This window comes from Lepus europaeus, chromosome 1 (genome assembly GCF_033115175.1).
Source record: "Lepus europaeus isolate LE1 chromosome 1, mLepTim1.pri, whole genome shotgun sequence".
Taxonomy (NCBI): domain Eukaryota; kingdom Metazoa; phylum Chordata; class Mammalia; order Lagomorpha; family Leporidae; genus Lepus; species Lepus europaeus.
The window spans coordinates 66,000,825-66,025,091 of NC_084827.1; the positions used below are offsets into that span (position 1 = coordinate 66,000,825).

A 24,267-nucleotide genomic window follows, 5' to 3' on the forward strand; every position below is an offset into this window, starting at 1 on the left:
AGAGACAGAGAGAAAGGTCTTCCTTTTTGCTGTTGGTTCACCCTCAAATGGCCGCTGCGGCCGGCGCATCTTGCTGATCTGAAGCCAGGAGCCAGGTGCTTCTCCTGGTCTCCTATGTGGGTGCAGGGCCCAAGGACTTGGGCCATCCTCCACTGCCTTCCCAGGCCATAGCAGAGAGCTGGCCTGAAAGAGGGGCAACTGGGATAGAATCCGGCGCCCCAACCGGGACTAGAACCTGGTGTGCCGGTGTCGTAAGGCGGAGGATTAGCCTGTTAAGCCACGGCACCGGCCAATGCACTGTTAATATTTTTTACATTTTTTATATCTTTTATATATTGCTGATTTTCTATGTGTTCTATCAGTGACTGAATAAGGGACCTCAGAATCTACCTCTTTTCTTCTGTTCTATGAAAGACACTGTTGAGAGAATAGGAGGGACACTAATGATTGGGAAAAAACATCTGCAAGTCACATATTCAACAAAACTGTATCTAGAAAATATAAACCTAAAACTCAACATTAAGAGATCAACTTAAAAATGGGAATAAAGGAGCTGGTGCTGTAGCTCAGCGGGTTAAAGCACCTGCAGTGCCGACATCTCACATGGGCACCAGTTCATCTCCTGGCTGCTCCACTTCCCATCCAGCTCTTTGCTAATGTGCCTAGGAAAGCAGCAAAGATAGCCCAAGTGCTTGGGTCCCTACCATTCATGTGGGAGATCCAGAAGAAGTTCCTGGCTCTTGGCTTCAGCCTGGTCCACTCCTGGTCATTGCAGCCATTTGGGAAGTGAACCAGTGGATGAAAGCTCGCTCGCTCTCTCTCTCTCTCTCTCTCTCTCCATAACTCTGCCTTTCAAATAAATAAATATTTTTTAAAAAAGGGAAAAAACAAAAAAGAAACTTTATCAAAGACATGATATTGAGCACCATTAATCATTACTAAGGAAATGTGATGAGATAAAACATATCTATAAAAAAGCTTAAAAAACAGAAACTAAATGTGCTGGAAAGAATGTGAATCAATTGGAGCTTGTCAATCAACATGGCTAGTGGAGAAGCAAAGTGGTATAGCCACTCTAGAAAACAGCGTGGCAGTTTCTTTTTAAAGATTTATTTACTTATTCATTTGAAAGGTGGTGGGGAGGGGGTCAGGGATTCGTTGTTTAATTTCCAATCGCTGGTTCACCCCCCTGAACGATTGCAACAGCCTAGGCTGGGCCAGGTAGAAGTCAGGAGCCAGGAACTGCATCTGTGTCTCCTATGTGGGTGGCAGAGACTCAAGTACTCAAGGCATTACTTGCAGCTTCCCAGGCAATATCATCAGGGAACTGGATGGCAGCAGGATAGCTGAGACTAAAACTGGCACCCTCATGTGGGATGGGCTGTTGAGCATCCCATGTGGTGGCTTAGCCAGCTGTGTCACAGCTCCCAGGATAGTTTTGCAATTTTATCTACAGTTAAACACATAAGAGTCTTTACCATATGACCCAGCAATCCCACTCTGTAAGATTCACCCCAAAGAAATGGAAATTACAATTCACACAAAAACCCACATATAGCAGCTTTTTAAATTAAATAAAACACAAACAAGCATACAAATACTATCACAAAACTAGAAACAATCCAGATGTCCTTCAATGGCGAATGGATAAATCATATTACACCCACACAAAGGACAATTACTCAGCAATAGAAAGCAATGAACTACTGAAAACATACACGATGTTGGACAATCTCAAAAGTAGTGTAAATAAAAGCCAGTCTCAAAAGGTGACACAGTGTAAGATTCCATTAATATGACATTTCAGAAAAGACAGAAGTACAGGTTCTGAGGAAAGAATGGTAGCTGTCAGACATCAGGGTTTCAACTTACAAAGGCATAGTACAAGTATGCATTTTCTGAGGGGATAGAATCACTCTGCATTCTGATTGTGGCAGAAGTCCTACAAATGTATTCACATGTTAAAACTAGCAGAACTGAACCTCACCCCCACTCCACAATCCATTCACTGTATATTGCTTTAAAAATAACATATCCCTTTGCTCCTTCCCCTCAAATCTTTTTTCTTTCTCCATCTTGAAATTGTCATTCATTTTTATTCTTTTTTTTTACTATTCCTTATTCCTCTATTATATAATCTTCTAGTCCTACTAGATGCTTCATTTTTTAAAATATGTCACGTTTTCTCTTGATCTCAAATCTTCATTCATGTTGATGGTTCTACAGTGAAAATTATTCTGTTGACTAATTCTTATTTATTCTTCTGTATTCATAAATATATTACTTCTTCTAAGAAGCTTTTCTAACCATTTGCTCTTAAGCTGGATTTGATATTCCTGCCATATGGTCCCACAGTATTCTTTTTTTCCTCTTACTATTTTCATGTGTTTGATTGTCAATTTGTATTCCCCTTCTTTCTCCACCACTATCCTGTGACCTCCTCCATGAGGGCAGGGACAATGGGTGTTTTGTTCATGAGGTAATCCTTAGTGCCAACCAACCCTGTGCAAGTATATAAAAGATCCACTGCATTGACTGTCCTAAGACGTAACTGTATTTGAGTTTGTGATGAATAATTTCTCTGATTTTTTTCAATCTACATTCTAAAGGCAGAGAGAAAACATCTTCCTTGTAAAAATAAAATATTTCAAATATGCTTTTGCCTGTGATATTCAATTGAAACTCAAATGTTCTCTCTCTCTCTCTTTTTTTTTTTTTTGACAGGAAGAGTGGATAGTGAGAGAGAGAGAGACAGAGAGAAAGGTCTTCCTTTTCGCTGTTGGTTCACCCTCAAATGGCCGCTGCGGCTGGCGCATCTTGCTGATCCGAAGCCAGGAGCCAGGTGCTTCTCCTGGTCTCCCATGCGGGTGCAGGGCCCAAGCACTTGGGCCATCCTCCACTGTCTTCCCAGGCCATAGCAGAGAGCTGGCCTGGAAGAGGGGCAACCGGGATAGAATCTGGCGCCCTAACCGGGACTAGAACCTGGTGTGCCGGTGCCGCAAGGCGGAGGATTAGCCTGTTAAGCCACGGCGCCGGCCATCAAATGTTCTCTTACATTTGTCCTTCATCTACCACATACCTTTTTGTTCTTAATGTCACAAAATGTCTCTTCAGGTTGACTGAGTATTTGTGTATTCTCATCTTAAGCCCTCAACATCCAATGTAAGAAAAGTGTCCTTCCTTAGCCTTTTTCTGTATGTGTACAGAATATGTTTCTAAATAACTCCAACCATTTAAAATTTAAATTCCTTTAGTCTGGTACTCTATATTTGGGGCTAAGAAACAGCTTTACAATCTAATAACTTAAACAAACTAAAAACTACCTTAACCAAATTAATAGTATGGGTAATTAGATATGAGAACTAGCCCTGTCTTTTAAATTTTAAAAAAAGGAAGTCCAATTCTTTTTATATTTCATCGAAAGCTGTCTCTATAAACTTATGTTTAGAAAACTGCTAAGAAGTAAAATCACTATTTTGGGTGTTTATTTTTAATCATAATTTACATATATAAAGTTCCATCGGTAGTAAAATCTATTAGAATAAAGAACAAAATCTAGTTATAATAATAGTCTCAACTACATTACATTGTGTAGAATTGTGTTCAAAAGTAATGGACCCAAAAAGAAAGCAAAAGTTCAAGAGTTCCCCACACATTTCATTTATTTATTTTTATTTCTTATTGATTTAGTTTGATTTGAAAGGAAGAGGGAAAGAGAGAGCAAGAGAAAGCACTCTTCCATGCACTGGTTCACTCTCCAAATGCCTATAACAGCCAGAGCTGGGCCAGGCTGAAGCCAGAAGCCCAGAAATCAAGCTAGGTCTCCCATGTGGGTGGCAGGGACTCAAGTACTTGAGGCATCATCTGCTGCCTCCAGAGTGTGTATCAACAGGAAGCTTGATCGGAAGCAGAGGAGTTCGTCCTCAGATCAGGCACTCTAATATGGGATACAGGTATCCCCAAAGCAGTGTCTTAAGAGCTACATCCAATGTATATACATTATAAATGGAATTGGACAGAATTCCAAGGCACAAACATACAGAATTGTAAGACATAATCATTTGAGGAAAGCAAGTCATCCAGTCTTTTTAAACAGAGATCGACACAAACTTTATAAAACAGAAGAATAAAACTCCTCTCATGGTCATATGAAGCCCCAAGGGATAAAACCATTACATGGAGTAGAAATTTGAGATCTTGCTTGTCTGAACATTAAAATAAATTCAAAATAGCTACTTAAGGAATAGCTTAGCCCTTAGTTCCCTTTTCAGAATGATATCCTTATTAGGTTCAACAATCTGACCCATGGGAATAAAGTCAATCAAAGCTTATTTGTAACCCCATTTTTCACTGGTAATAGAGACAGGCTGTACTCCAGGTACTCCTGAAGTATAATCTCTTGATAAAGAACTCACTAGAAGGAATACAGGTGAAGAGAGATACAAGTGGATAGCCACTCACAAATGTGCTGATGGACAGAGGATAACAATCTCCAAAGGAAGCAAAGTTTGACACAGGAAAAAGTTTAGAGTATTGTACAGGAAAAGCCAGTGATAACAAATTCCATTTTAATAAAGGGATGGGGAGAAACAAACCAAAAATATGTTAATATGCTTCATTTTGTGCTTTATAGATATAAATTACCACGATGCCACTAAATGATGAGAGCATCTTTTATAACCATGATTATCAAAGAATTATACAAAACTGCTTTTCCTATAATTCAACTATTATTTTGTAAACTATTATAAAGGCACTGTTTCTCATGATGTGCAAAAATTATCTTTAGAACATAAAACACTTCCTTGAAGACTCTATTTTAACCATCCTTCTCATCAAGTACTGAAGCATAAGTTACTGTGTGAATACTATATTCAGACAAACTTCTCAGTGCAGTTCTGTAGGCAGCAGCCACAAGCTACTCCACTTGCTGTGTGATCTATCAAGGAATTACAGAAACTACCCTAAGCAAGAGGACCTAACCCAACAGCAACATCAAAGTAAGTTTGTTCACTTACCCTTGCATAGTGGAATTCAACTCCATACAGTTCTAAGGTACGTGCTGTGTTTAGATAATTAAATTCTGCTTCTGCAGGACTTAAGCCTCTGTAATGAAATCATTAGGGTAAAAATTAGATCAATCATAACTATGGTCAAATTTTTAAAATGGCACTTATCTGAAAAAATTTAGGCAGTCTAATTAAATCTTTTACAAAACACATAAAAAACTTCAACTCTGTAACAGTAACACCTAACTTGTCTGGAGGGCACATTTTCAGTTACTCAAATTACTACTTTCCAAAAGTACAATAATACAGTTAAGTTTAAAAAGAAATGTTCGCTGTTCTCATGGCTATAACAAAGCCACTCACTTTAAGATATAACTTAAAAGCAGTTATATCTCAAAATTTGGTTCATATCCAGACTTGCATTTAAGTTCACTGTGTTCTTCTAAAGCAAGAAGATTCTGAGGCAACCACGAGATCAGCCCTTCTCAGAGTGTGGTACTAAGACAGGTATTGATTCACAAGTATAGGAACTTATAGGATCAAAATATTTTATAAGAACCCAATAGAGTAATTTCACTTTTAAGATTTATGTATTTATTTGAGAGGCAGAATTACAGACAGAGAGAGGGACAGAGAGAGAGAACTTCCATCTGCTAGTTCACTCCCCAAACGGCTGCAATGGCAGGAACTGGGCTGATTGAAGCCAGGAGCCAAGAGTTTATTTCAGGTCTCCCACATAGGTACAGGGAACCAAGCACTTGGGCCATTCTCTGCTGCTTTCCTAGGCCATTAGCAGGGAGCTGAATTGGAAGTAGAGCAGCTGGGATTAGAACTGGCACCTATATCAGAAGTGGGCATGGCAGGCAGAGGCTTAACCTACTGTATCACAGCACGGCCCCTAGAATAATTTTTTATCGACTGAATCCAACCGTAAGAATACTGGACTTGGTCTTATGTTTGTGTTTTATTTCTCCATTTTATTTTAGTAGTAATTCACTTTTATTTTATTTCCCAATACCTTATAAAAATACAAGGATGACATACTGGGGAAGAACTGGTCTTCACAAAGTTTCTGAAGTACAGTGTCATGGGGTCTGAGAAAGAAGTGATGAGGTCCAAACTGTTCATGTTTAACAAGAGTCCCAAGTGACTCTTAATGAACCCAAGTTTGAGAATCATGCTCTAAATGTAAAGCCTTTAAAAATAGATGTATTTCTATTTTATATACAGTTCTAGAGCAAAGAAAGGCAGTAAATCACAAAAGCAAAAACAACCTTCAAAAAGGAGCCAGCAAGCTCAAATGCATAATCATAAATTAACTCCTTCCAAAAAGCAGATGCACTTCCCTTTTTTATAAATCAACTATGCTAAATACAAGGTTCCTTCAGTTAAACTGGATATTTAAAGATCTGACAAATTTATTTTTAAAGTCAAATAGAGGGGCCGGTGCTGTGTCTTAGTGGGTAAAGCCCCTACTTGCAGTGCCAGCATCCCATACGGGCACCAATTCAAGTCCCAGCTGCTCCACTTCCAATCCAGTTCTCTGCTATGGCCTGGGAAGGCAGTAGGAGATGGCCCAAGTCCTTGCGCCTCTGCGCCCATGAGGGGGACACAGAAAAAGCTCCAGGCTCCTGGCTTTGGATTGGCGCAGCTCTGGCTGTTGCAGCCATTTGGGGAATGAACCCAGCAGATGGAAGACCCCCCCCCCCCCCAACCATGTGTGTAATTCTGTTTTTAAAATGAAATAAATACTTTTTTTTTTTTTAAAGAGGGGGTCAGTGCTGTGGTGTAGTGGGCTAAGCCTCCACCTGCGGCGTCAGCATCCCATATGGCTGCCAGTTGTTTCCTGGCTGCTTCTCTTCTAATCCAGCTCTCTGCTTTGGCCTGGAAAAGCAGTAGAAGATGGCCCAAGTCCTTGGGCCCCTGCACCCACATGGGAGACCTGGAAGAAGCTCCTGGCTTCTGATCTGCTCTACTCCAGCCATTGCAGCCATTTGGGGAGTGAACCAGCACATGGAAGACCTTTCTCTCTGTCTCTCCCTCTCTCTGTAACTCTACCTCTCAAGTAAATAAGTAAAACTTTTAAAAAATAGAAATATATAGTTGGTATCTTGTTAAATGCATAAATCTTTTCCTTACATAGGTTTTTTATTACTGATATATATATATATATATATTTTTTTTTTTTTTTTGACAGGCAGAGTGGACAGTGAGAGAGAGAGAGAGACAGAGAGAAAGGTCTTCCTTTGCCGTTGGTTCACCCTCCAATGGCCGCCACGGCCGGCGCACCGCGCTGATCCGATGGCAGGAGCCAGGTGCTTCTCCTGGTCTCCCATAGGGTGCAGGGCCCAAGCACTTGGGCCATCCTCCACTGCACTCCCGGGCCACAGCAGAGAGCTGGCCTGGAAGAGGGGCAACCGGGACAGAATCCGGAGCCCCGACCGGGACTAGAACCCGGTGTGCCGGCGCCGCAAGGCGGAGGATTAGCCTACTGAGCCGCGGCGCCGGCTTATTACTGGTATATTTTTAAAATCTGGTTTATCCCCAAACATTTTGATTCTAGTATGCTGTATGTATGTAAAATTTTAATTATAAATGAGATTTTATAGCCCCCTGCAGTAGGCCAGTCTTATTAAGATTCTTAGTCATTAGTTTATATTAGATCAGGAGTCAGCATAGCTGTCACTGGAAAGACTTAGTAAATATTTCAAGATTTCAATCCATATGGTCTCTGTGGCACACTAAGAAAGCAGTCACAAACACCATAAAAACAAATGAGGGTTATCTGTGTTCCAAAGAGTGTTTGTTTATGGACACTGAATTTCATAAAATTTCACATGCCACAAATTCTTTTTTCCTTTTTTCCAAGAACTTAAAATGTACAAATCATTCAAGTGCGTGGACTCTGTAAGCATATGTAATGGGTTATAGTTTACTAATTTGTTTTAGATAAATGGGCCATACCAAGAGCGATTTCTTAATAAGAGCTGACCATTCTTCAGTATTTACTATGTCCTGAGCACTGCTCTAAGAACTTTGTGTATATAAACTCACTTAAGACTTACAATAATTCTAAGATAGATACTTTTACTGTCCTTGGTTTATATATAAGGAAACAGATACATAAAGCAATTTAGCCAAAGCAGTAAGGTAGTAATCACCCTTTTTTTGTTTTGTTTTGTTTTAAAGATTTATTTATTTATTTATTTGAAAGAGTTACACACAGAGAGAGAAGGAGAGGCAGAGAGGAAGAGAGAGGTCTTCTATGCACTGCTTCACTCCCTAGATGGCTGCAACAGCTGGAGCTGCGCTAATCTGAAGCCAGGAGCCAGGACTTCCACGAGGGTCTCTCATGTGGGTACAGGAGCCCAAGGACTTGGGCCATCTTCTACTGCTTTCCCAGGTCACAGCAGAGAGCTGGATTGGAAGTGAAGCAGCCGGGACACGAACCAGTGCCCATATGGGATGCCGGCACTGCAGGCAGGGGCTTTACCCGCTACGCCACAGTGCGGGCTCCAGTAACCAATCTTATCAGATTTCAAAACAAGCAGTCTGGCTCTCTAGTTAAGACTCTTAGCCAATATGCAACACTGCTTAAGTCCTCCAAGAATTTTTTTTTTTAAGATTTATTTATTTATGTACTTGAAATGCAGAGCAAGAGAGAAAGAGGGAGAGCATTTCCATCTGCTGGTTTACTTTCCAAACAGCCACAACATAGCCGGGGCTGGTCCAGGACAAAACCAGGAACCAAGAACTCCATCTGGGTCTTGTACATGGCTGGCAGGGACCCAAGCATTTGGGTCATCTTCTGCTGCCTTCCCAGGCACATTAGCAGGGACCTGGATCAGAAGCACAACAGCTAGAACCTAAATCAGCACTCTGAAATGGGATGCTGGTTCAGCCTACCACACAACACTGGCCCTACTCCATGATTATTCTAAATCATTTGTAAAAGCAAAACTGAATTATACATCATTAAATGATGTAGATATTACTTTCTATTCAAAATATCTCTTCTTGAAATAGTATATCACAGAAAATTACACTCACACAAAAAAATTTTGAAAACTGCTATGAATGAAAAAAATGCTATTTTTCACTCTGTCCTCAGATTCAGCCCTTAAGGCATTCGGATCTGGCTGAAGAGCCCATGAGAGTATTTTAGGCATGGAAAGCCAAGACACTGGCAAAACAAAAACAAAAACAAAACAAAACAAAAAAACACCCTAAATGAAAGATCTCTGTGAGTGAGAGCCCGGTGGAAAGAACAGGCCATCAAAGAAGGAGGTACCTTTCTCTGAAGGCAGGAGAGAACTTCCACTTTGACTATGACCTTGTCTAAATAAGATCAGAGTTGGCGAACTCAAAAGGCTTCCATAGCCTTGGCAGCTCATGACAAGAGCCTAGAGTGATTACGGATGCCATAAACAAGAGTGTCAAATTGTTAAGTCAACAACAGGAGTCACTGTGCACTTACTCCTCATGTGGGATCTCTGTCCTTAATGTGTTGTACAATGTGAATTAATGCTATAACTAGTACTCAAAAAGTACTTTACACTTTGTGTTTCTGTGTGGGTGCAAACTGTTGAAATCTTTACTTAATATATACTAAATCGATCATCTGTATATAAAGATAATTGAAAATGAATCTTGATGTGAATGGAATGGGAGAGGGAGTGGGAGATGAGAGGGTTGCAGGTGGGAGGGAAGTTATGGGGGGGAAAAGCCATTGTAATACAAAAGCTGTACTTTGGAAATTTATATTTATTAACTAAAAGTTAAAAAATGCTGTTTTTAAAGGAACTTTTAATAGTTAGTATTACATAACATTTCTTTTCTCCTCTGAGATCATCACCAAGCAGAACTAACTCCTGTCATATAGCTAAAAACTGAGAATTACTATGTAGGCAGATCTATCTACTGTGAATTATCTATTAAGATGTTCACACAATTGATTCATACAATAGCAAATATCTGGTTTTATATAGCTCTATTGTTCTTAACAGAAATGAAGACAAACATATATATTCATAAAATAAGCAATAATATATACATACTTACAAATTTTTATTTTTATTATTTTTCTGCTGGTTCATTCCTCAGATGCCTGCGATTGTTGGGGCTGCCTTGGGGCTGCTGCAGGGAGCTGGGAACTCAATCCAGGTCTCCCATGGTTGTGGCAGGAGCCCAATTATTTGAGCCATCAATACTATCTCCTAGGGTCTGCATTTGCAGGAAGCTGGAGTTGGGAATCAAGCCCAGACACTCTGATATGGGATGCAGGCACCTTAATCACAAGACTAAATGCCCACTCCAATATATTTTACGGGAATTACCAACATTTCTTCACAATTGTTTTATTTTTTCTAACAATAACTGTTCTATATTAAATAAATATAGCAATGAAATCAGGTGTATTTTAAAACAGAAAGCATGCTAGTAAGTAGTTTGCCAAATAAGCAGGAAAGTAAATAAATCCTTACATATGTTGCTGATGCAATTTTGCAATTTCCTTTTCAAAATCTTGAGGTTGATTAGGAATGAAAGAATAATCTGAGAGGTAGCCTGGCAAGTTCTCTGACTGATTGTAGTCTCCAAGTTCAGCTAATAATGGGAAGAAAATATTCATACTTTAATAAATAAGCTTATAGCCAAATCAGCAGTGTCATTGATTCCTTTTCATTTTTGGAAGTAAAATATATTTCTAATGCAACCACATAAGCAAAGCAAACTGAAATAACATTCTACTAGGTTTCAAATAATTTTTTTTTTTTTTGGACAGGCAGAATGGACAGTGAGAGAGAGAGACAGAGAGAAAGGTCTTCCTTTGCCGTTGGTTCACCCGCAATGGCCACTGTGGCTGGCGCACCATGCTGATCCGAAGCCAGGAGCCAAGTGCTTCTCCTGGTCTCCCATGCGGGTGCAGGGCCCAAGAACTTGGGCCATCCTCCACTGCACTCCCGGGCCACAGCAGAGAGCTGGACTGGAAGAGGAGCAACCGGAACAGAATCCGGCACCCCGACTGGGACCAGAACCCGGGGTGCCGGTGCGGCAGGCGGAGGATTAGCCTAGTGAGTCGCGGTGCTGGCCGGTTTCAAATAATTTCAGAGACAATTTTTCATTTTAAGAATCAAAGCAATTACTAATCAGGCATTTCATTACATTTCCTCTGCAGTTACTATCTTCTGTATAGTAACATGTTTGAAGTGCTCCCACATGAAAGACAATCTACGACCAATGCAGAGTACAAAATAATATGCTATGTGACCTAAATGTGGGCTGATACTTACACTGAACAGCAAATGAAGCTAAGAGGGCAGCAGTATTATAAGGACAGGGTAATCTGATAAAACAGAAGAGAAAATATGTAATTCAAGGTTAAACAATAATTTCAAAAGTACTATTAATATATATTATAGTATCATACTTGAAGTTTCTATATTATTGAAATGATTAAGAAATTAACTTATCTGATGAAAGGAATTCACACATGTAACTATTTTTTTATGGCAATTATATAAACTACTTAAACAATGCAGAATTAGACATATTTTTAAAGTCCATTACAAAAAAATTAAAATGGCCCACCTTCCAGTAAGAATGTCTTGTTTAATTTGCAAAAAATACTGGTACCTTAAAAAAAAAAAAAGATGGCATTTATTAGAATTATAACAACTTCAGTTGTAAGAAAATGTACACTTACATTAACAAATAAAAGAGTAATATCTAAATATTTACCTTTATAATGTATACCTTGGCAGATGTAAAGATATTTTACAAGTAAGTTTTCATAAATTCATGAATCCAAATCGCTAAAGTATTTGATGAATCAAAATTTGAACTTCAAATGTCTTATTTCCATTAGCTTTCACTATAAAACTGCTCAAGAATGAAAGACTTGCGTAATCAAGGGAGAGGATTAGGAATACACATTTTGAGGATATGGAAAAGTTAAGTGCCAGAAACACAGGAAAGATGACACAGCAAGACACTAAACCTAATAAAGAAAATATTTTTTACTGAAGTAAGAAGCTAGTTCTAAGGACAGGCTTTGTGTTGAATATTTTAGCATTAGGCTTGTTGCAGAGTAGCAGCTGTCCACCTCCATTTGCACCAAAGTTTGCTTTCATTAGAAAAAAAAAAAAAAACAAGTTCCTTTCTCTACCATTGCTTATTACTATAATTGTCAAATACCCAGTGTCCTTTAAAACCAGCAAAAACTTAAGTATTCCACAACAAGACTATCATCTCTGCCAGTGGGTAAGCCCTTCATTTAGAATGATCAAAATGCCTGGGCAAAAATCACCTGTGCTATATAATGTTCACAGAAGACCATATTTTGTAGTTTTAAATGGTCAGAGAGTTTTCAAATTTTTGTTTTACCCAATTAAAACAAAAGTACTACATATTCCAAGAATCAAAAGCCATTAAGAATTGCAGTAAGGCTGATTAAAGTCATTAAAAAAATTCTTTGACAATATGCAAATTACCAAAGAATGTACTTTAGGTTTTTAGAAAACCACCTATTTCGTTATTTAAAAAAAGAAAGGAAAAAGACAAGATATGCATATTTTGTTTCATACATTAATGAAGTATATAAATTCCCTGTTAAGCTTAATGCTTCATTTTATAAATTCATAAATTCATCTTATAAATATTACTGACTTAATCCAAGATAGCATATTTCTATCAGCTCTACTTGGTTTCATAATTAAAAGTTAAAGTTTCCTGATAATAAACAATTATATAGTCAGGATTTAAAGGTCATTTATGTCTTTGACATTAATACTATAACTCCTATACAAATAATACCCATACTTATGTACTTATATATTTATTTAAATAAGCAGGAGTGTTAGAATGGAAACCAGAATTCAAGTTCTAGGCTAACTAGCCTCCTGTGCTGCTGGGTAAATTACTTAAATTTTGGCTGGGCCTCAATTTCTAAATTTGCAAAAAGGAAGTAATAACACTTACCTAGGATATGTAGCTCAGGAATTGGGAAAACCCAACTATAATGATGCCAGCACTTGCTAATACTAACTGACATTTAACCTGATGGGAACACATGGACTCCACTGTTTTTTCTTATTAATTCAAAACGAAATCTCAAAGTAAGGAGATACAGATTTCTTATTCTATGGGTCTAAACCAGTCCTGAAAATGTGGCTGAGAGTGTCTTGTTACTAATCATGACCATCCCATTAAGGATACCCAAGTACTAAAGCTTCAACCTTGGCTGTGTATCAGAACCACCTGGGGAAGTTGTACATACATAACTCAGGTCCCATGTGAGACCTACTGAAACAGAATCTAGGAGTGCAGCCAAAACATCAGCATGATTTAAAGCTCCCCCAAGTGATTCTAACTTGTAATCAGGGTAGAGAATCATAAAAACTAGCCATTTACTCCTTTCACCAAACAGCACATCCTATAACATTTCATGATAAATGGTTTTTAAAATAAAGCATTATCACTAGTGAAAACAAACATAATCTTCTAGACTGATGAACTGAACACAATTCCTCAACTGCTATCCAACTTGATTTCACTTTCTTCTAGTCCTGGAAGTCATTTTTACTTAATTATTGTGAGAAATACTTAATCTTTGTTTTAAACAGGCTATAATAGAACCAACACATTCAAGATCCATTCAGAAATTCAGTTTTCTGAGTGAAGTGAATTACGAACCTGGCTATATAATTGATAACTGCTTACGTTAAGAAATTTTTCATAAATATTAAGCACACAGAAATACAATTTAAGCTATCTGTATTTTAATTAAATATTTCTTACACATTTAAAATCTGATTCCATAAAACATATGTACTATGGCAGATACTGATACTTCATTTGTAATCACATGTACTATAAATAACAAAATGCACATAATATTGTTTCACTATTCATAGTTTTCATTAATTCATACTAGTAGCATTGGAGTACATGCAAAATTAGGGGAAGTTTTAGAATAATGAGAATTATTTAATAAGTAAGAGATATCGTTACTTGATCTATTGTTGTTTTATCTAACAACAATAGCACCAAAACCTGAAGGATTAAAGGTTATTAGAAGATATTTATATAACACAACTCTCAAAAATAAATTAGCTTAGATGCTACCATTACTTTCTTTTTTTTTTTTCATTTTTTGACAGGCAGAGAGGACAGTGAGAGAGAGAGACAGAGAGAAAGGTCTTCCTTTGCCATTGGTTCACTCTCCAATGGCTGCTGCGGCCGGCGCACTGCGCCGATCCAAAGCCAGCAAACACGTGCCTCTCCTGGTCTCCCATGCGGGTGCAGAGTCCAAGGACTTGGGCCATCTTCCACTGCACTCCCTGGCCACAGCAGAGAGCTGGCCTGGAAGAGGGGCAACCGGGACAGAATCCGGCGCCCCGACCGGGACTAGAACCCGGTGTGCTGGCGCCGCAGGCAGAGGATTAGCCTATTGAGCCGCAGCGCCGGCCACCATTACTTTCAAATATAAGAGCTACCTAACCCAGAGCCTATAATCCTGAGTTCTCCCATTACAAGAGTGACACCCTTTCCTCCTCAACACACAAAAAAGACACTCAAGAATTTAAACATCATTTTTCTTACTTGGTTTACTGTTGAAAACTCTACAGCTACTTGAGATCTGGCAGTTGCAGATAAATATCTTTAATTATTCTTTTGTTTCTCCACTCCAACACAGTATGCTAATAAATAATCAATTCCTTGAAAACTAACATCCTATGAGTCTATAGCTGGATTTGGGTACAGATTTTTAATTTGGCACTTGTCTTTTAGATAATTCTGAATGTAGTCAATGACCTGTATTTTTATATCTGAGAATTTTATGGAAGGTATAGAATGCTTATGTTTTATTCTGATATTTTATTTTTAAATTAACTACTAATTCTGTCTTTCAAGCACACAGGGTTATCATTCAGGTTATTTTAATGACAGTTACCACACTGACAGTACTTCTATCTATTTCTACCCTAAGCATTCACCTAACACTCAAGAAAACTACCAAAATGTTTATCTGGATCATTCTTGAGCACACTTTGTCAAGTGTAAGTGACAACAAAATAACACAGTAGCATAAGCTCAGACTTCAAATGGGCAGTGAAGTGGGCATGTAAAGCCTGGAACGTGCTACAGCACTCCCTGCAACATCCTCAGGAAATTCCATTACATTTTCTTTAGAATCAAAGATTAAAAACACCAAGGGAAATAACAAGGTACCTATGTACTGTTATGCCTGCACATTATATTATTATATATTTTATAAATGTTATGTTGTCGTCAATGAAAATATACAAAGAACATGCTTTTACAAAAAAATTTTTTTCTTCACTGTGTAGGTCTGTTGGATACAAATTCAGCGTCATGTGTTTACTCAATCACAGTAGTGTTTGTATGGCTCAGGAGGCTGCTTGTGGCTAGATGGGGTGGCTCTGACCCCCTAAAGGCGGCTTAGTCATCCAAAAGGGACGGAAATAATAATCTTAGAACATCCATAACTTATTCTTTGTGCTGGCTGGGAAGCTCAGAATTACAGTGTGGTAATCTATTTTTGCCTAACCCAATTCAAAATTTCATATTTGAATTCTGACAATATTTTCAAGAAAAATATGCTCCATGAACCCACCTTGTATATTCTTCTTGTAACTTGTTGGGGTCACTTACAAAAAATTTGACTCTAAAGTTCAAACTGTAAGGAGATCCTCCTAGAATTAATAAAAGTAGTTCTAATTAATCAGATTACATTAATCTTTTATGTTTATAATGTATACTTTTAAAACATTAAGTAAATATATATGCTCACTCTTTAGCTGCTTCCTTATTGGTTTGTTTGGATCCAGCCACCTCTGAAAAATAAATAAATAAATCTGATAGCTTTTTTCCATAAAGAATTAATATATCAATTCTTGTAAATGTGTTCCATTTGAAGATTAGTGCCAAGAATTGCATTTCTGAAAAGGCTTAGAATGGAAAAAATCCATTACATTACAGACAATATTTTTCATATCAAATTTAACACAAAATTTATGCTAGAAATTACTGAAAGTATGTGTGGTAGCTTTAAGAGTTGAATTTCCTATCAAATTATACAATGTGTAATAAATGCTATTTCAGAAGTAAAGATGCTTACAATAATTGTAGCAATCTGAAGTGATTTTCATTATATTTTAGTTGACAAGCTTTAAAATTTTTTCTTTACCATTCATGAAATTAAATTTGGGGTTTTATACTCTCATTTATACAAAATTTAACTACAGAAGTTGAAAATTTACTCTTAGTAAAAATTTTATTATAACTTCTACCCTATTCCTTAAAACATAACATACAACCCCCCCCCCCCCCCGAAAAAAAAAAACTTACTAATTTTGTAAGAGATAATGTTTAGTTTTAGGAAGGAACACTTTTTGTACGTGAGAATTTTAAGTACTCTCAATACTTCTGAATGCCACTTAAACTCTACTTCTGGAAAATTATACATGAATTCAGAAAATATTTCAAATGCTAATATGTTTTCAGCTTAAAAAATTAGAATATAAGGTATAATATATGGTAGTATTTTTAAAGAAACACAGAAATAGAAGTCTATGTATCATTATTTATAAACCTAATTCTTACTACCCCATATTTCAATCCATGCAAACAAAGCAAAATGGATTTTAGTAACAAATGGCTGGACAAAATCCATGAGTCTTTTCTCTCCATTATCCATAACATCCAACACATTACATTCATTTGATTCTACCTTCAAACTATGCCTAGAATTTATCAATCCTTCTCCATCTACCTGGTCATATTCCTTATTTCTGGTCTACACTCTGGTCATAGCCTCTCTTAACTATTTCCTCAGCTTCTTTTGTAACCATTTTCCTCTTCACCCTGCATCTAGAAGCCAGAATGGATTTTTACAAAACAAACATGATTGTGTCACTCCTTGATAATTTCTTCACATTTGGTGGTTTCTCAGTGCAAGGTCCAAAGGCTTTACCATGACTTGCATGCCTTCTTATGTCTTCTACCTTAACAGCTCCAGACACAGTGGCCTTCTATCAAAGATGCCACTTTAGGGCCTTAGATTTCAAGCTTCCCTTTCATAGAATCTCCTTTTGCTTTCCTTCCTATGGCTGGTTTCTCTTCATTATCTACAAGTCTCAGCTTAAATCCTACCTCCACAGAAACTTTCACTGACCACACTACCAATATGTCACACGGCTCCATTATTCAATTATTGTCTAATAAGTAAACAAGAAACAGTAAACTTATTTTATATTTTCTCAATTATTTTAACTTTTCATTACTTGTCTCCACTAAATTATAGACCTCATGAAGTAAGGGATAAAATCTGTTTCAGTCAAGACAGGCTAGTCAGAACCTACTATAGGGCTTGGTGTACAATATATATTAAAAATATTTATGGGAGGGCTGGCATTGGAGTACAGCAGGATAAGCTGCTGCCAGTGATGTCAGCATCCCATATCAAAGTGCTGGCTCCTCCAATTCTGATCCAGTTATCTGTTAATATGCTTGTGAAAGCAACAGAAAATGGCCCGAGCGCTTGGGACCCTGCAACATGTGGGAGACCCTGATGGAATTCTGGGCTCCTGGCTTCAGCCTGCTCCAAGCCTGGCTGTTGTGGCAATTTGGGGATTGAACGAGTGGATGGATGACCTCTTTCTCTCTTTGTCTCTCCCTTTCTCTGTCATTCTGCCTTTCAAATAAATAAAAATTTCAAATATATATATATGTATATATATATATGTATCTATATATACACACACACACACACATATGTTTATTTATTGAAGGGCCAACCAAACCTGCTGAATAACTCAACACCTGGAAGTGGGGAGTATCTATTTTCTTTGCCAATGATCAGCTGGTTTTCAGTATAATTTAACATATTTTGTTTATCTTATCTATCCACCTATCTATCTTCTCAACCATTTATCTATTGATCTAATGATTTTTTCTTCATATTTTCTAGAAAATATCATACAGCACATTTACTAAATTAACTAAAAATGTGAGAACAATTACTCCATTCCTTCTCTGTTCAGTTCTTCAAAATATTCTGAGCTCAGGGGTTGGTGTGCCTTAGCATTTGGGATGCCCGTGTTCCTCAGGAGAGTGCCTGGTTTGATACCTGGCACTGCAGCTAACTCCAGCTCCCTGTTAATGTAGACCTGGGGACCCAGTGATAACTCAAGTGGCAGATCTGGAATGAATTCCTTGTTTCTGACTACAGTCCCATACAGGGCCCGACAGGCATTTGAAGAGTGAACCAGCAGGTGGGAGGGTTCTCTCTCTTGCTCTTAAAAACTTTTAAAACACAGAAGCTAATATTTTGAGATCAGAAATGCTATCACATTTATATTCACGAACAGATGTTTTAAACTGACACACCTTGGAATACCATGATAAGCACTGGGAAACTTTGACAGCACTTATTAATAATGACAATGATATAGATTCTTGGTTTAAATGATGAAGATGGAACAATGCTACAGTACACTACTGGACTGTAAAAATGGCACTCACAGTAAAACACATCAAAATAAGCTGGGAAAAAAACATGGAAAAATTCTACATATCAATAAGAAAAAGACAAACATTAATACAAAAACAGGCAGTGTGGAGCCAGCATTGTGGCCCAGAGGGTTAGATCGCTTCCTAGAATGCCGGAATCCCATGAGTGCTGGTTCAAGTCCTGATTGCTTTATTTCTGATTGAGCTCCCTGCTAACACACCTGAGAAGGCAGTGGAAATGGCCCGAGTGCTTGGATCCCTCCCACCATGGGAGACCTCAAAGGAGTTCCTGGATCCTGGCGTTGGCCTGGCCCAGCACTGGTCCTTGTCACTATTTGGGGAGTGAACCAGCAGATGGAAGAGCTCTCTCTATAGTTCTGCCTCTCAAATAAATAAATGAATTTTTAAAAAGAAAAAGAGGCAGTGGATAAGAATAGGAATTCAGACAAGGAGATAGGAATGGCCTTGCATATAGAAAAATATTCAATCTTGATCATAATTAGAGAAATACAAAATAAATCTATACTAGCTTATTCCTTCTCAGAAGACTATTAGGAAGGACTAGAATTTTTTTATGACATCTCACAACAGCAAGAATATGAGAAAACAGGAACCCTCATGCATAGCTTGTGAGAGTACAAATTGTACTATTTCAATGGAGGACAACTTGGCAGTATTTATAAAAATATACAATGCATAGGCTCATAGATCTACAATATATTCTATATATACACATATTGGATTTGTATGTATACACACACACACACATATTGTATCTCCATGTGAAACAAGACCTTTACCTTACACCTTACACACACATAAATCCACTCAAAATGGATCAAAGACCTATATCTACAGTCCAATACTATCAAATTATTAGAGAACATTGGGGAAACTGCAAGACATTGGCATAGGCAAAGACTTCTTGGAAAAGACCCCAGAAGCACAGGCAATCAAAGCCAAAATTGACAAATGGGATTACATTAAGCTAAGAAGCTTCTGCACTGCAAAGGAAACACTCAGCAAAGTGAAGAGGCAACTGACAGAATGGAAGAAAATATTGCAAACTATGCAACTGATAAAGGGTTAACATTCAGAATCTATAAAGAGCTCAAGAAATTCAACAACAACAAAACAAACAATCCAGTTAAGAAATGGGCAAAGGCCTTGAACAGGTACTTTTCAAGAAAGGAAAGCCAAATAGCCAACAGACACTTGAAAAAATGCTCAGGACCACTAGCCATTAAGGAAATGCAAATCAAAACCACAGTGAGGTTTCGCTTCACCCCAGTTAGAATGGCTCTCATACAGAAATCAACAAACAACAAATGCTGGCAAGGATGTGGGGAAAAAGGTACCTTAACCCACTGTTGATGGAAATGTAAACATGCGTGGTCACTGTGGAAGACAGTATGGATACCTCAGAAATCTGAATATAGTCCTACCATATGACCCACCAATCCCACTCCTGAGAATTTACGCAAACGAAAAGAAATCAGCATATAAAAGAGTTATCTGTACCCCCATGTTTATAGCAGCTCAACTCACAAAGGTGAAGATATAGAATCAACCTAGATGTCTGTCAACTGAAGACTGGATAAAGAAATTATGGTACATATACACTGTGGAGTACTACACAGCTGTAAAAAAATGAAATTCTGTCTTTTGTGACAAACTGGAAACCATTATACTTAGTGAAATAAGTTAATCCCCCAAAGATAGATAGCATATGTTTTCCCTGACTCATGGTAACTAATAGAGTACCTAAAATATAATGTATTGGAGTGAAATTGTTTATTTATTTATTTATTTATTTACAGGCAAAGTGGACAGTGAGAGAGAGAGACAGAGAGAAAGGTCTTCCTTTGCTGTTGGTTCACCCTCCAATGGCCGCTGTGGCTGGCGCACTATGGCCGGCACACCGCACTGTTCATAAGGCAGGAGCCAGGTGCTTATCCTGGTCTCCTATTGGGTTGCAGGGCCCAAACACTTGGGCCATCCTCCACTGCACTCCCAGGCCACAGCAGAGAGCTAGCCTGGTAGAGGGGCAACCGGGACAGAATCCAGTGCCCCGAGTGGGACTAGAACCTGGTGTGCCGGCGCCATTAGGCAGAGGATTAGCCTATTGAGCCACGGCGCCGGCAGTGAAATGGACTTTTGAAATTCAATGATTGTTTATAGCCCTTGTCTCTTCTGTTGAGAAATATTGGTTTCTTTTCTTCATACTATTTGTTGAACTCTTTTACATAGTATAGTGTTAACTTTATGATCATTAAATAAACTGAACATAGATCTTTATAAAAAATTAAGAGTGGGAATGGGAAAGCTAGGAAGAAGAAGGTTTGGAATGTGGGTGGTACAGAGAATAGCATGGGAAGTATCACTATGTTCCTAAACCTGTGTATATGAAATATATGAAACTTGTTAACTTAAATTTAAAATTAAAAAAAAAAGAAAAATTAGCTGTTTAAAAGTATTGCCTCCCTAGTGGGTATGCAGTAGTATATCATTCCTTTTATTGCTAAATAATGTTCCACCATAAATATACAGCATTTGAGTTGTTTTATTTCTTAAATACTATGAATAATGCAGCTATTAACATCTGAGCACAAATTTTTATGTATGGACATATATTTTCAAGTCTTAGGTTCTATTTTTGTTTAATTATACCTTGAAAATAAATCTTATAAATCCCTCAGACTATGTAAATAAATGGGCATTGAGATCACATCACAATCTATATTTAGTCATATTTTAATTTTCTATACCAGTAACTGTACTGAGTTACTGTGCTGTATCTGAAAAGATTCTTAACTGTTTGCAATGCAATATATATGAATACTGAATATATTTAATTTTTAATATCTAATATTAATATCAATAATAAAGGATATTATTTTATCAACTCCATTAATTCATACAGTATTGTCTATTTAGATATAAAACTCTGTTTCCACTCTTCTCAAAGCCAATTTCTCATTCTTTAACTTGTTCATTATTTTAGGCCTACTGTATATGAGGCAGTGTGCTAGAATCTAGGGTAACAGAAAAGAAAATCAAGACAAAGTTCCTAAAAACAAGCATGTTTAAGTTAGGAAACATATCCGCTCAAAAAAGTATTATCACTGCTTTAGGGATACAAGGGAACGAAGTAAATAATACCTGCACAGTAGTGGTGGTCAAAGGGCTTTAGAGAAAAAGTGACTTTCACTCAGTTTTTTAAAAATGTGAAGACAGAGGGAGGGGGAAGGTGAAGGATGATGGGTAAGGAGTGAAGACATGGGTTAACGTGGAGGTTAGATACTACAGGAAGAGAATCCATTCATGCACAGATAGCACAGATCAAGTAACTGCATAACTGATCTGTACAATGCTCCATTTATATCAAGTTTTAGAAAGGTTTAGCTATAATAGTTGCTACTGTTCATCTTAATGGTAGTTAATGGAATATTAACCTGTTTCTCATAACTCAATCCTATTTGTTATAAATCAGAAACTTGGCACAAAGTTTTTCATTTGTTTAAGAGACAGTGATCCCATCTGCTGGTTCACACAATGGCCAGGGGCTGAAGCTATGGGTGAGGATCACCATCCAGCTCTTCCACATGGATGCCAGGAATCTAACTAGTTGAGCCATCATGTTTCTTCACAGGGCCAGTATTAGCAGGAAGCTGGAGCCTGGAATTGAACCCAAGCACACTGATGTGGGAATCTTAACTGCTATATTAAGTGCCCACTCCACAAGAAAGTCTGATAGTAACTTTATTTATTTATTTATTTAGTTAATATTTCATGTATCTGAAAGGAGAGTTATAGGAAGAGAGGGATCTTCCATCTGTTAGTTCACTCCCCAAATGCCTGCAATGGCTGGTGCTGGGCCAGGCTGAGGCAAGGAGCCAGAAGCTTCATCTGGGTCTCCCATATGGGTGCAAGGGTCCAAGGACTTGGGCCACCTTCCCCTGCTTTCCCAGGCACATTAGCAGCGAGCTGAATCACAAATAGAGCAGCCAGGGCTTGAATCAGCATTCATATGGGATGTCGGCGTCACAGGCAATTAATCTGCTGTGCCAGAATGCCTGCCCCAGCTTTGGAGATACTTGGGCATCTCACACATAAAGGAATTCTGGAGCCACCAAGAACAGTAAACAAATAATTAGCTCAGAAACACAGCAGAAAGATGTGGAAATTTTAGATTTGATTCCAACTTTACCTTTCACTATGTTACCCTGGGTATATAAAATAAAAACAAAAGCAATGCTGAAAAACTAGAAAGACCTGGCAAGTCCTTACCTGAACACTTTCCCACTACTGCTCCCCGTCAAGCTTTCAAGTCTTTCTTCATTTGTACAATCAGGTGACCAAACCAAGGGAGCAGTTGTGAATGAAGGTCAGTATCAGATTCACAGGATCTTTTCCTAGAAGACTTAGGTCTGAATAGACCAATAAACCATGAATCTCTAGGCACAGAGTACTGATAAATTTTTTAAAGTTTCCCACATGATTTGAAGTATAGCCAAATTTGGATGAAAGGTCATTTACCCTTTGTTTTCTTTAACAAAATCATTCTGAAAATACCTAAAAACAGTATCAGTGTACAATATTCAGATGATACACATACATACAAACATACACAAACAGCAAAGAACACCAAAGTCTTTCATCTTGGGTCTCCCAATCCTACCCTCTCTTCCTCAGAGGTTACCACTGTTTACAGTTGCATGTATGCCTTGTAATGCTGTGGGACACAAGCACGTAAGAACTTTGAAATTATGTGTGTGTGTTTGTGTGTGTGTACACATATATCAGTGTTCTCACTGGACATGGTTTATTTCATTTTGATTATCTTTATTCACTTTTGACTAACGTGTTTTGGGATCTTCCTATGTTAACACAAATACTTCAACCTTTTAAAAAAGATATGAAAGAGATTGACAAAGAGAGGAGAGGGAGACACACGTGTACGCGCGCACGTGCACACACAAACAGGGGTAGGGAGTGGAGAGAGAAAATATTTTTTTAATTTTTTAAATTTATTTATTTTTTCATTTTTGACAGGCAGAGTGGACAGTGAGAGAGAGAGAGAGAGACAGAGAGAAAGGTCTTCCTTTTGCCATTGGTTCACCCTCCAATGGCCGCTGCGGCCGGCGCGCTGCGACTGGCGCACCACGCTGATCCGATGGCAGGAGCCAGGTGCTTATCCTGGTCTCCCATGGGGCGCAGGGCCCAAGCACTTGGGCCATCCTCCACTGCACTCCCGGGCCATAGCAGAGAGCTGGCCTGGAAGAGGGGCAACTGGGACAGGACCGGTACCCCTTAGAGAGAGAAAATCTCAATCTCTGGTTTACTCCCTAAATGCTCACAACAGCTGGAGCTAGGCCAGACCAAAACCAGAAGCTGAGAACTCCACCCAGGAAAATAAGCACTTGAGCCATCATCTGTGGCTCTCGAGCACATTAGCAGGACTAGAAGTAGAATTGCTGGAACTCAAACTGAGCATTCAGAAAAGAGATGTGGGCTTCCCAAGAAGGGCCAAATCTGCAGTGCCATAATGCTGCCCCCTTTAACTTTTCTGATAAATGTACAGTTTGCCTTTATGTGGCAACTTTATTCAACTATTCCCTTATGAATGAGTATATCAGTTTTTTCCATTACTACCTCCAATTTCATGTGATGCTGCAAGAGAAATTCTTACACACAGGAGAATTTTTTAAATACTGATACACGC

The 24,267-nt window shown here is 38.2% G+C and overlaps 1 protein-coding gene across 3 annotated transcripts in view; it reads right to left on the minus strand.

Annotated features, from left to right (window-relative positions):
- Positions 1 to 24,267, minus strand: part of PTPN4 (protein tyrosine phosphatase non-receptor type 4) — a 193,787-nt gene that overhangs the window by 90,731 nt on the left and 78,789 nt on the right. For all 3 annotated transcript variants that reach the window (XM_062184611.1, XM_062184543.1, XM_062184597.1), the window contains 6 exons: positions 15,823 to 15,865; positions 15,646 to 15,724; positions 11,598 to 11,642; positions 11,300 to 11,352; positions 10,493 to 10,613; positions 5,019 to 5,106 (listed from right to left, as the gene is read on the minus strand). In XM_062184611.1, coding sequence (XP_062040595.1) covers positions 5,019 to 5,106; positions 10,493 to 10,613; positions 11,300 to 11,352; positions 11,598 to 11,642; positions 15,646 to 15,724; positions 15,823 to 15,865 — 429 coding nt within the window. The remainder of the gene's footprint in view (positions 1 to 5,018; positions 5,107 to 10,492; positions 10,614 to 11,299; positions 11,353 to 11,597; positions 11,643 to 15,645; positions 15,725 to 15,822; positions 15,866 to 24,267) is intronic.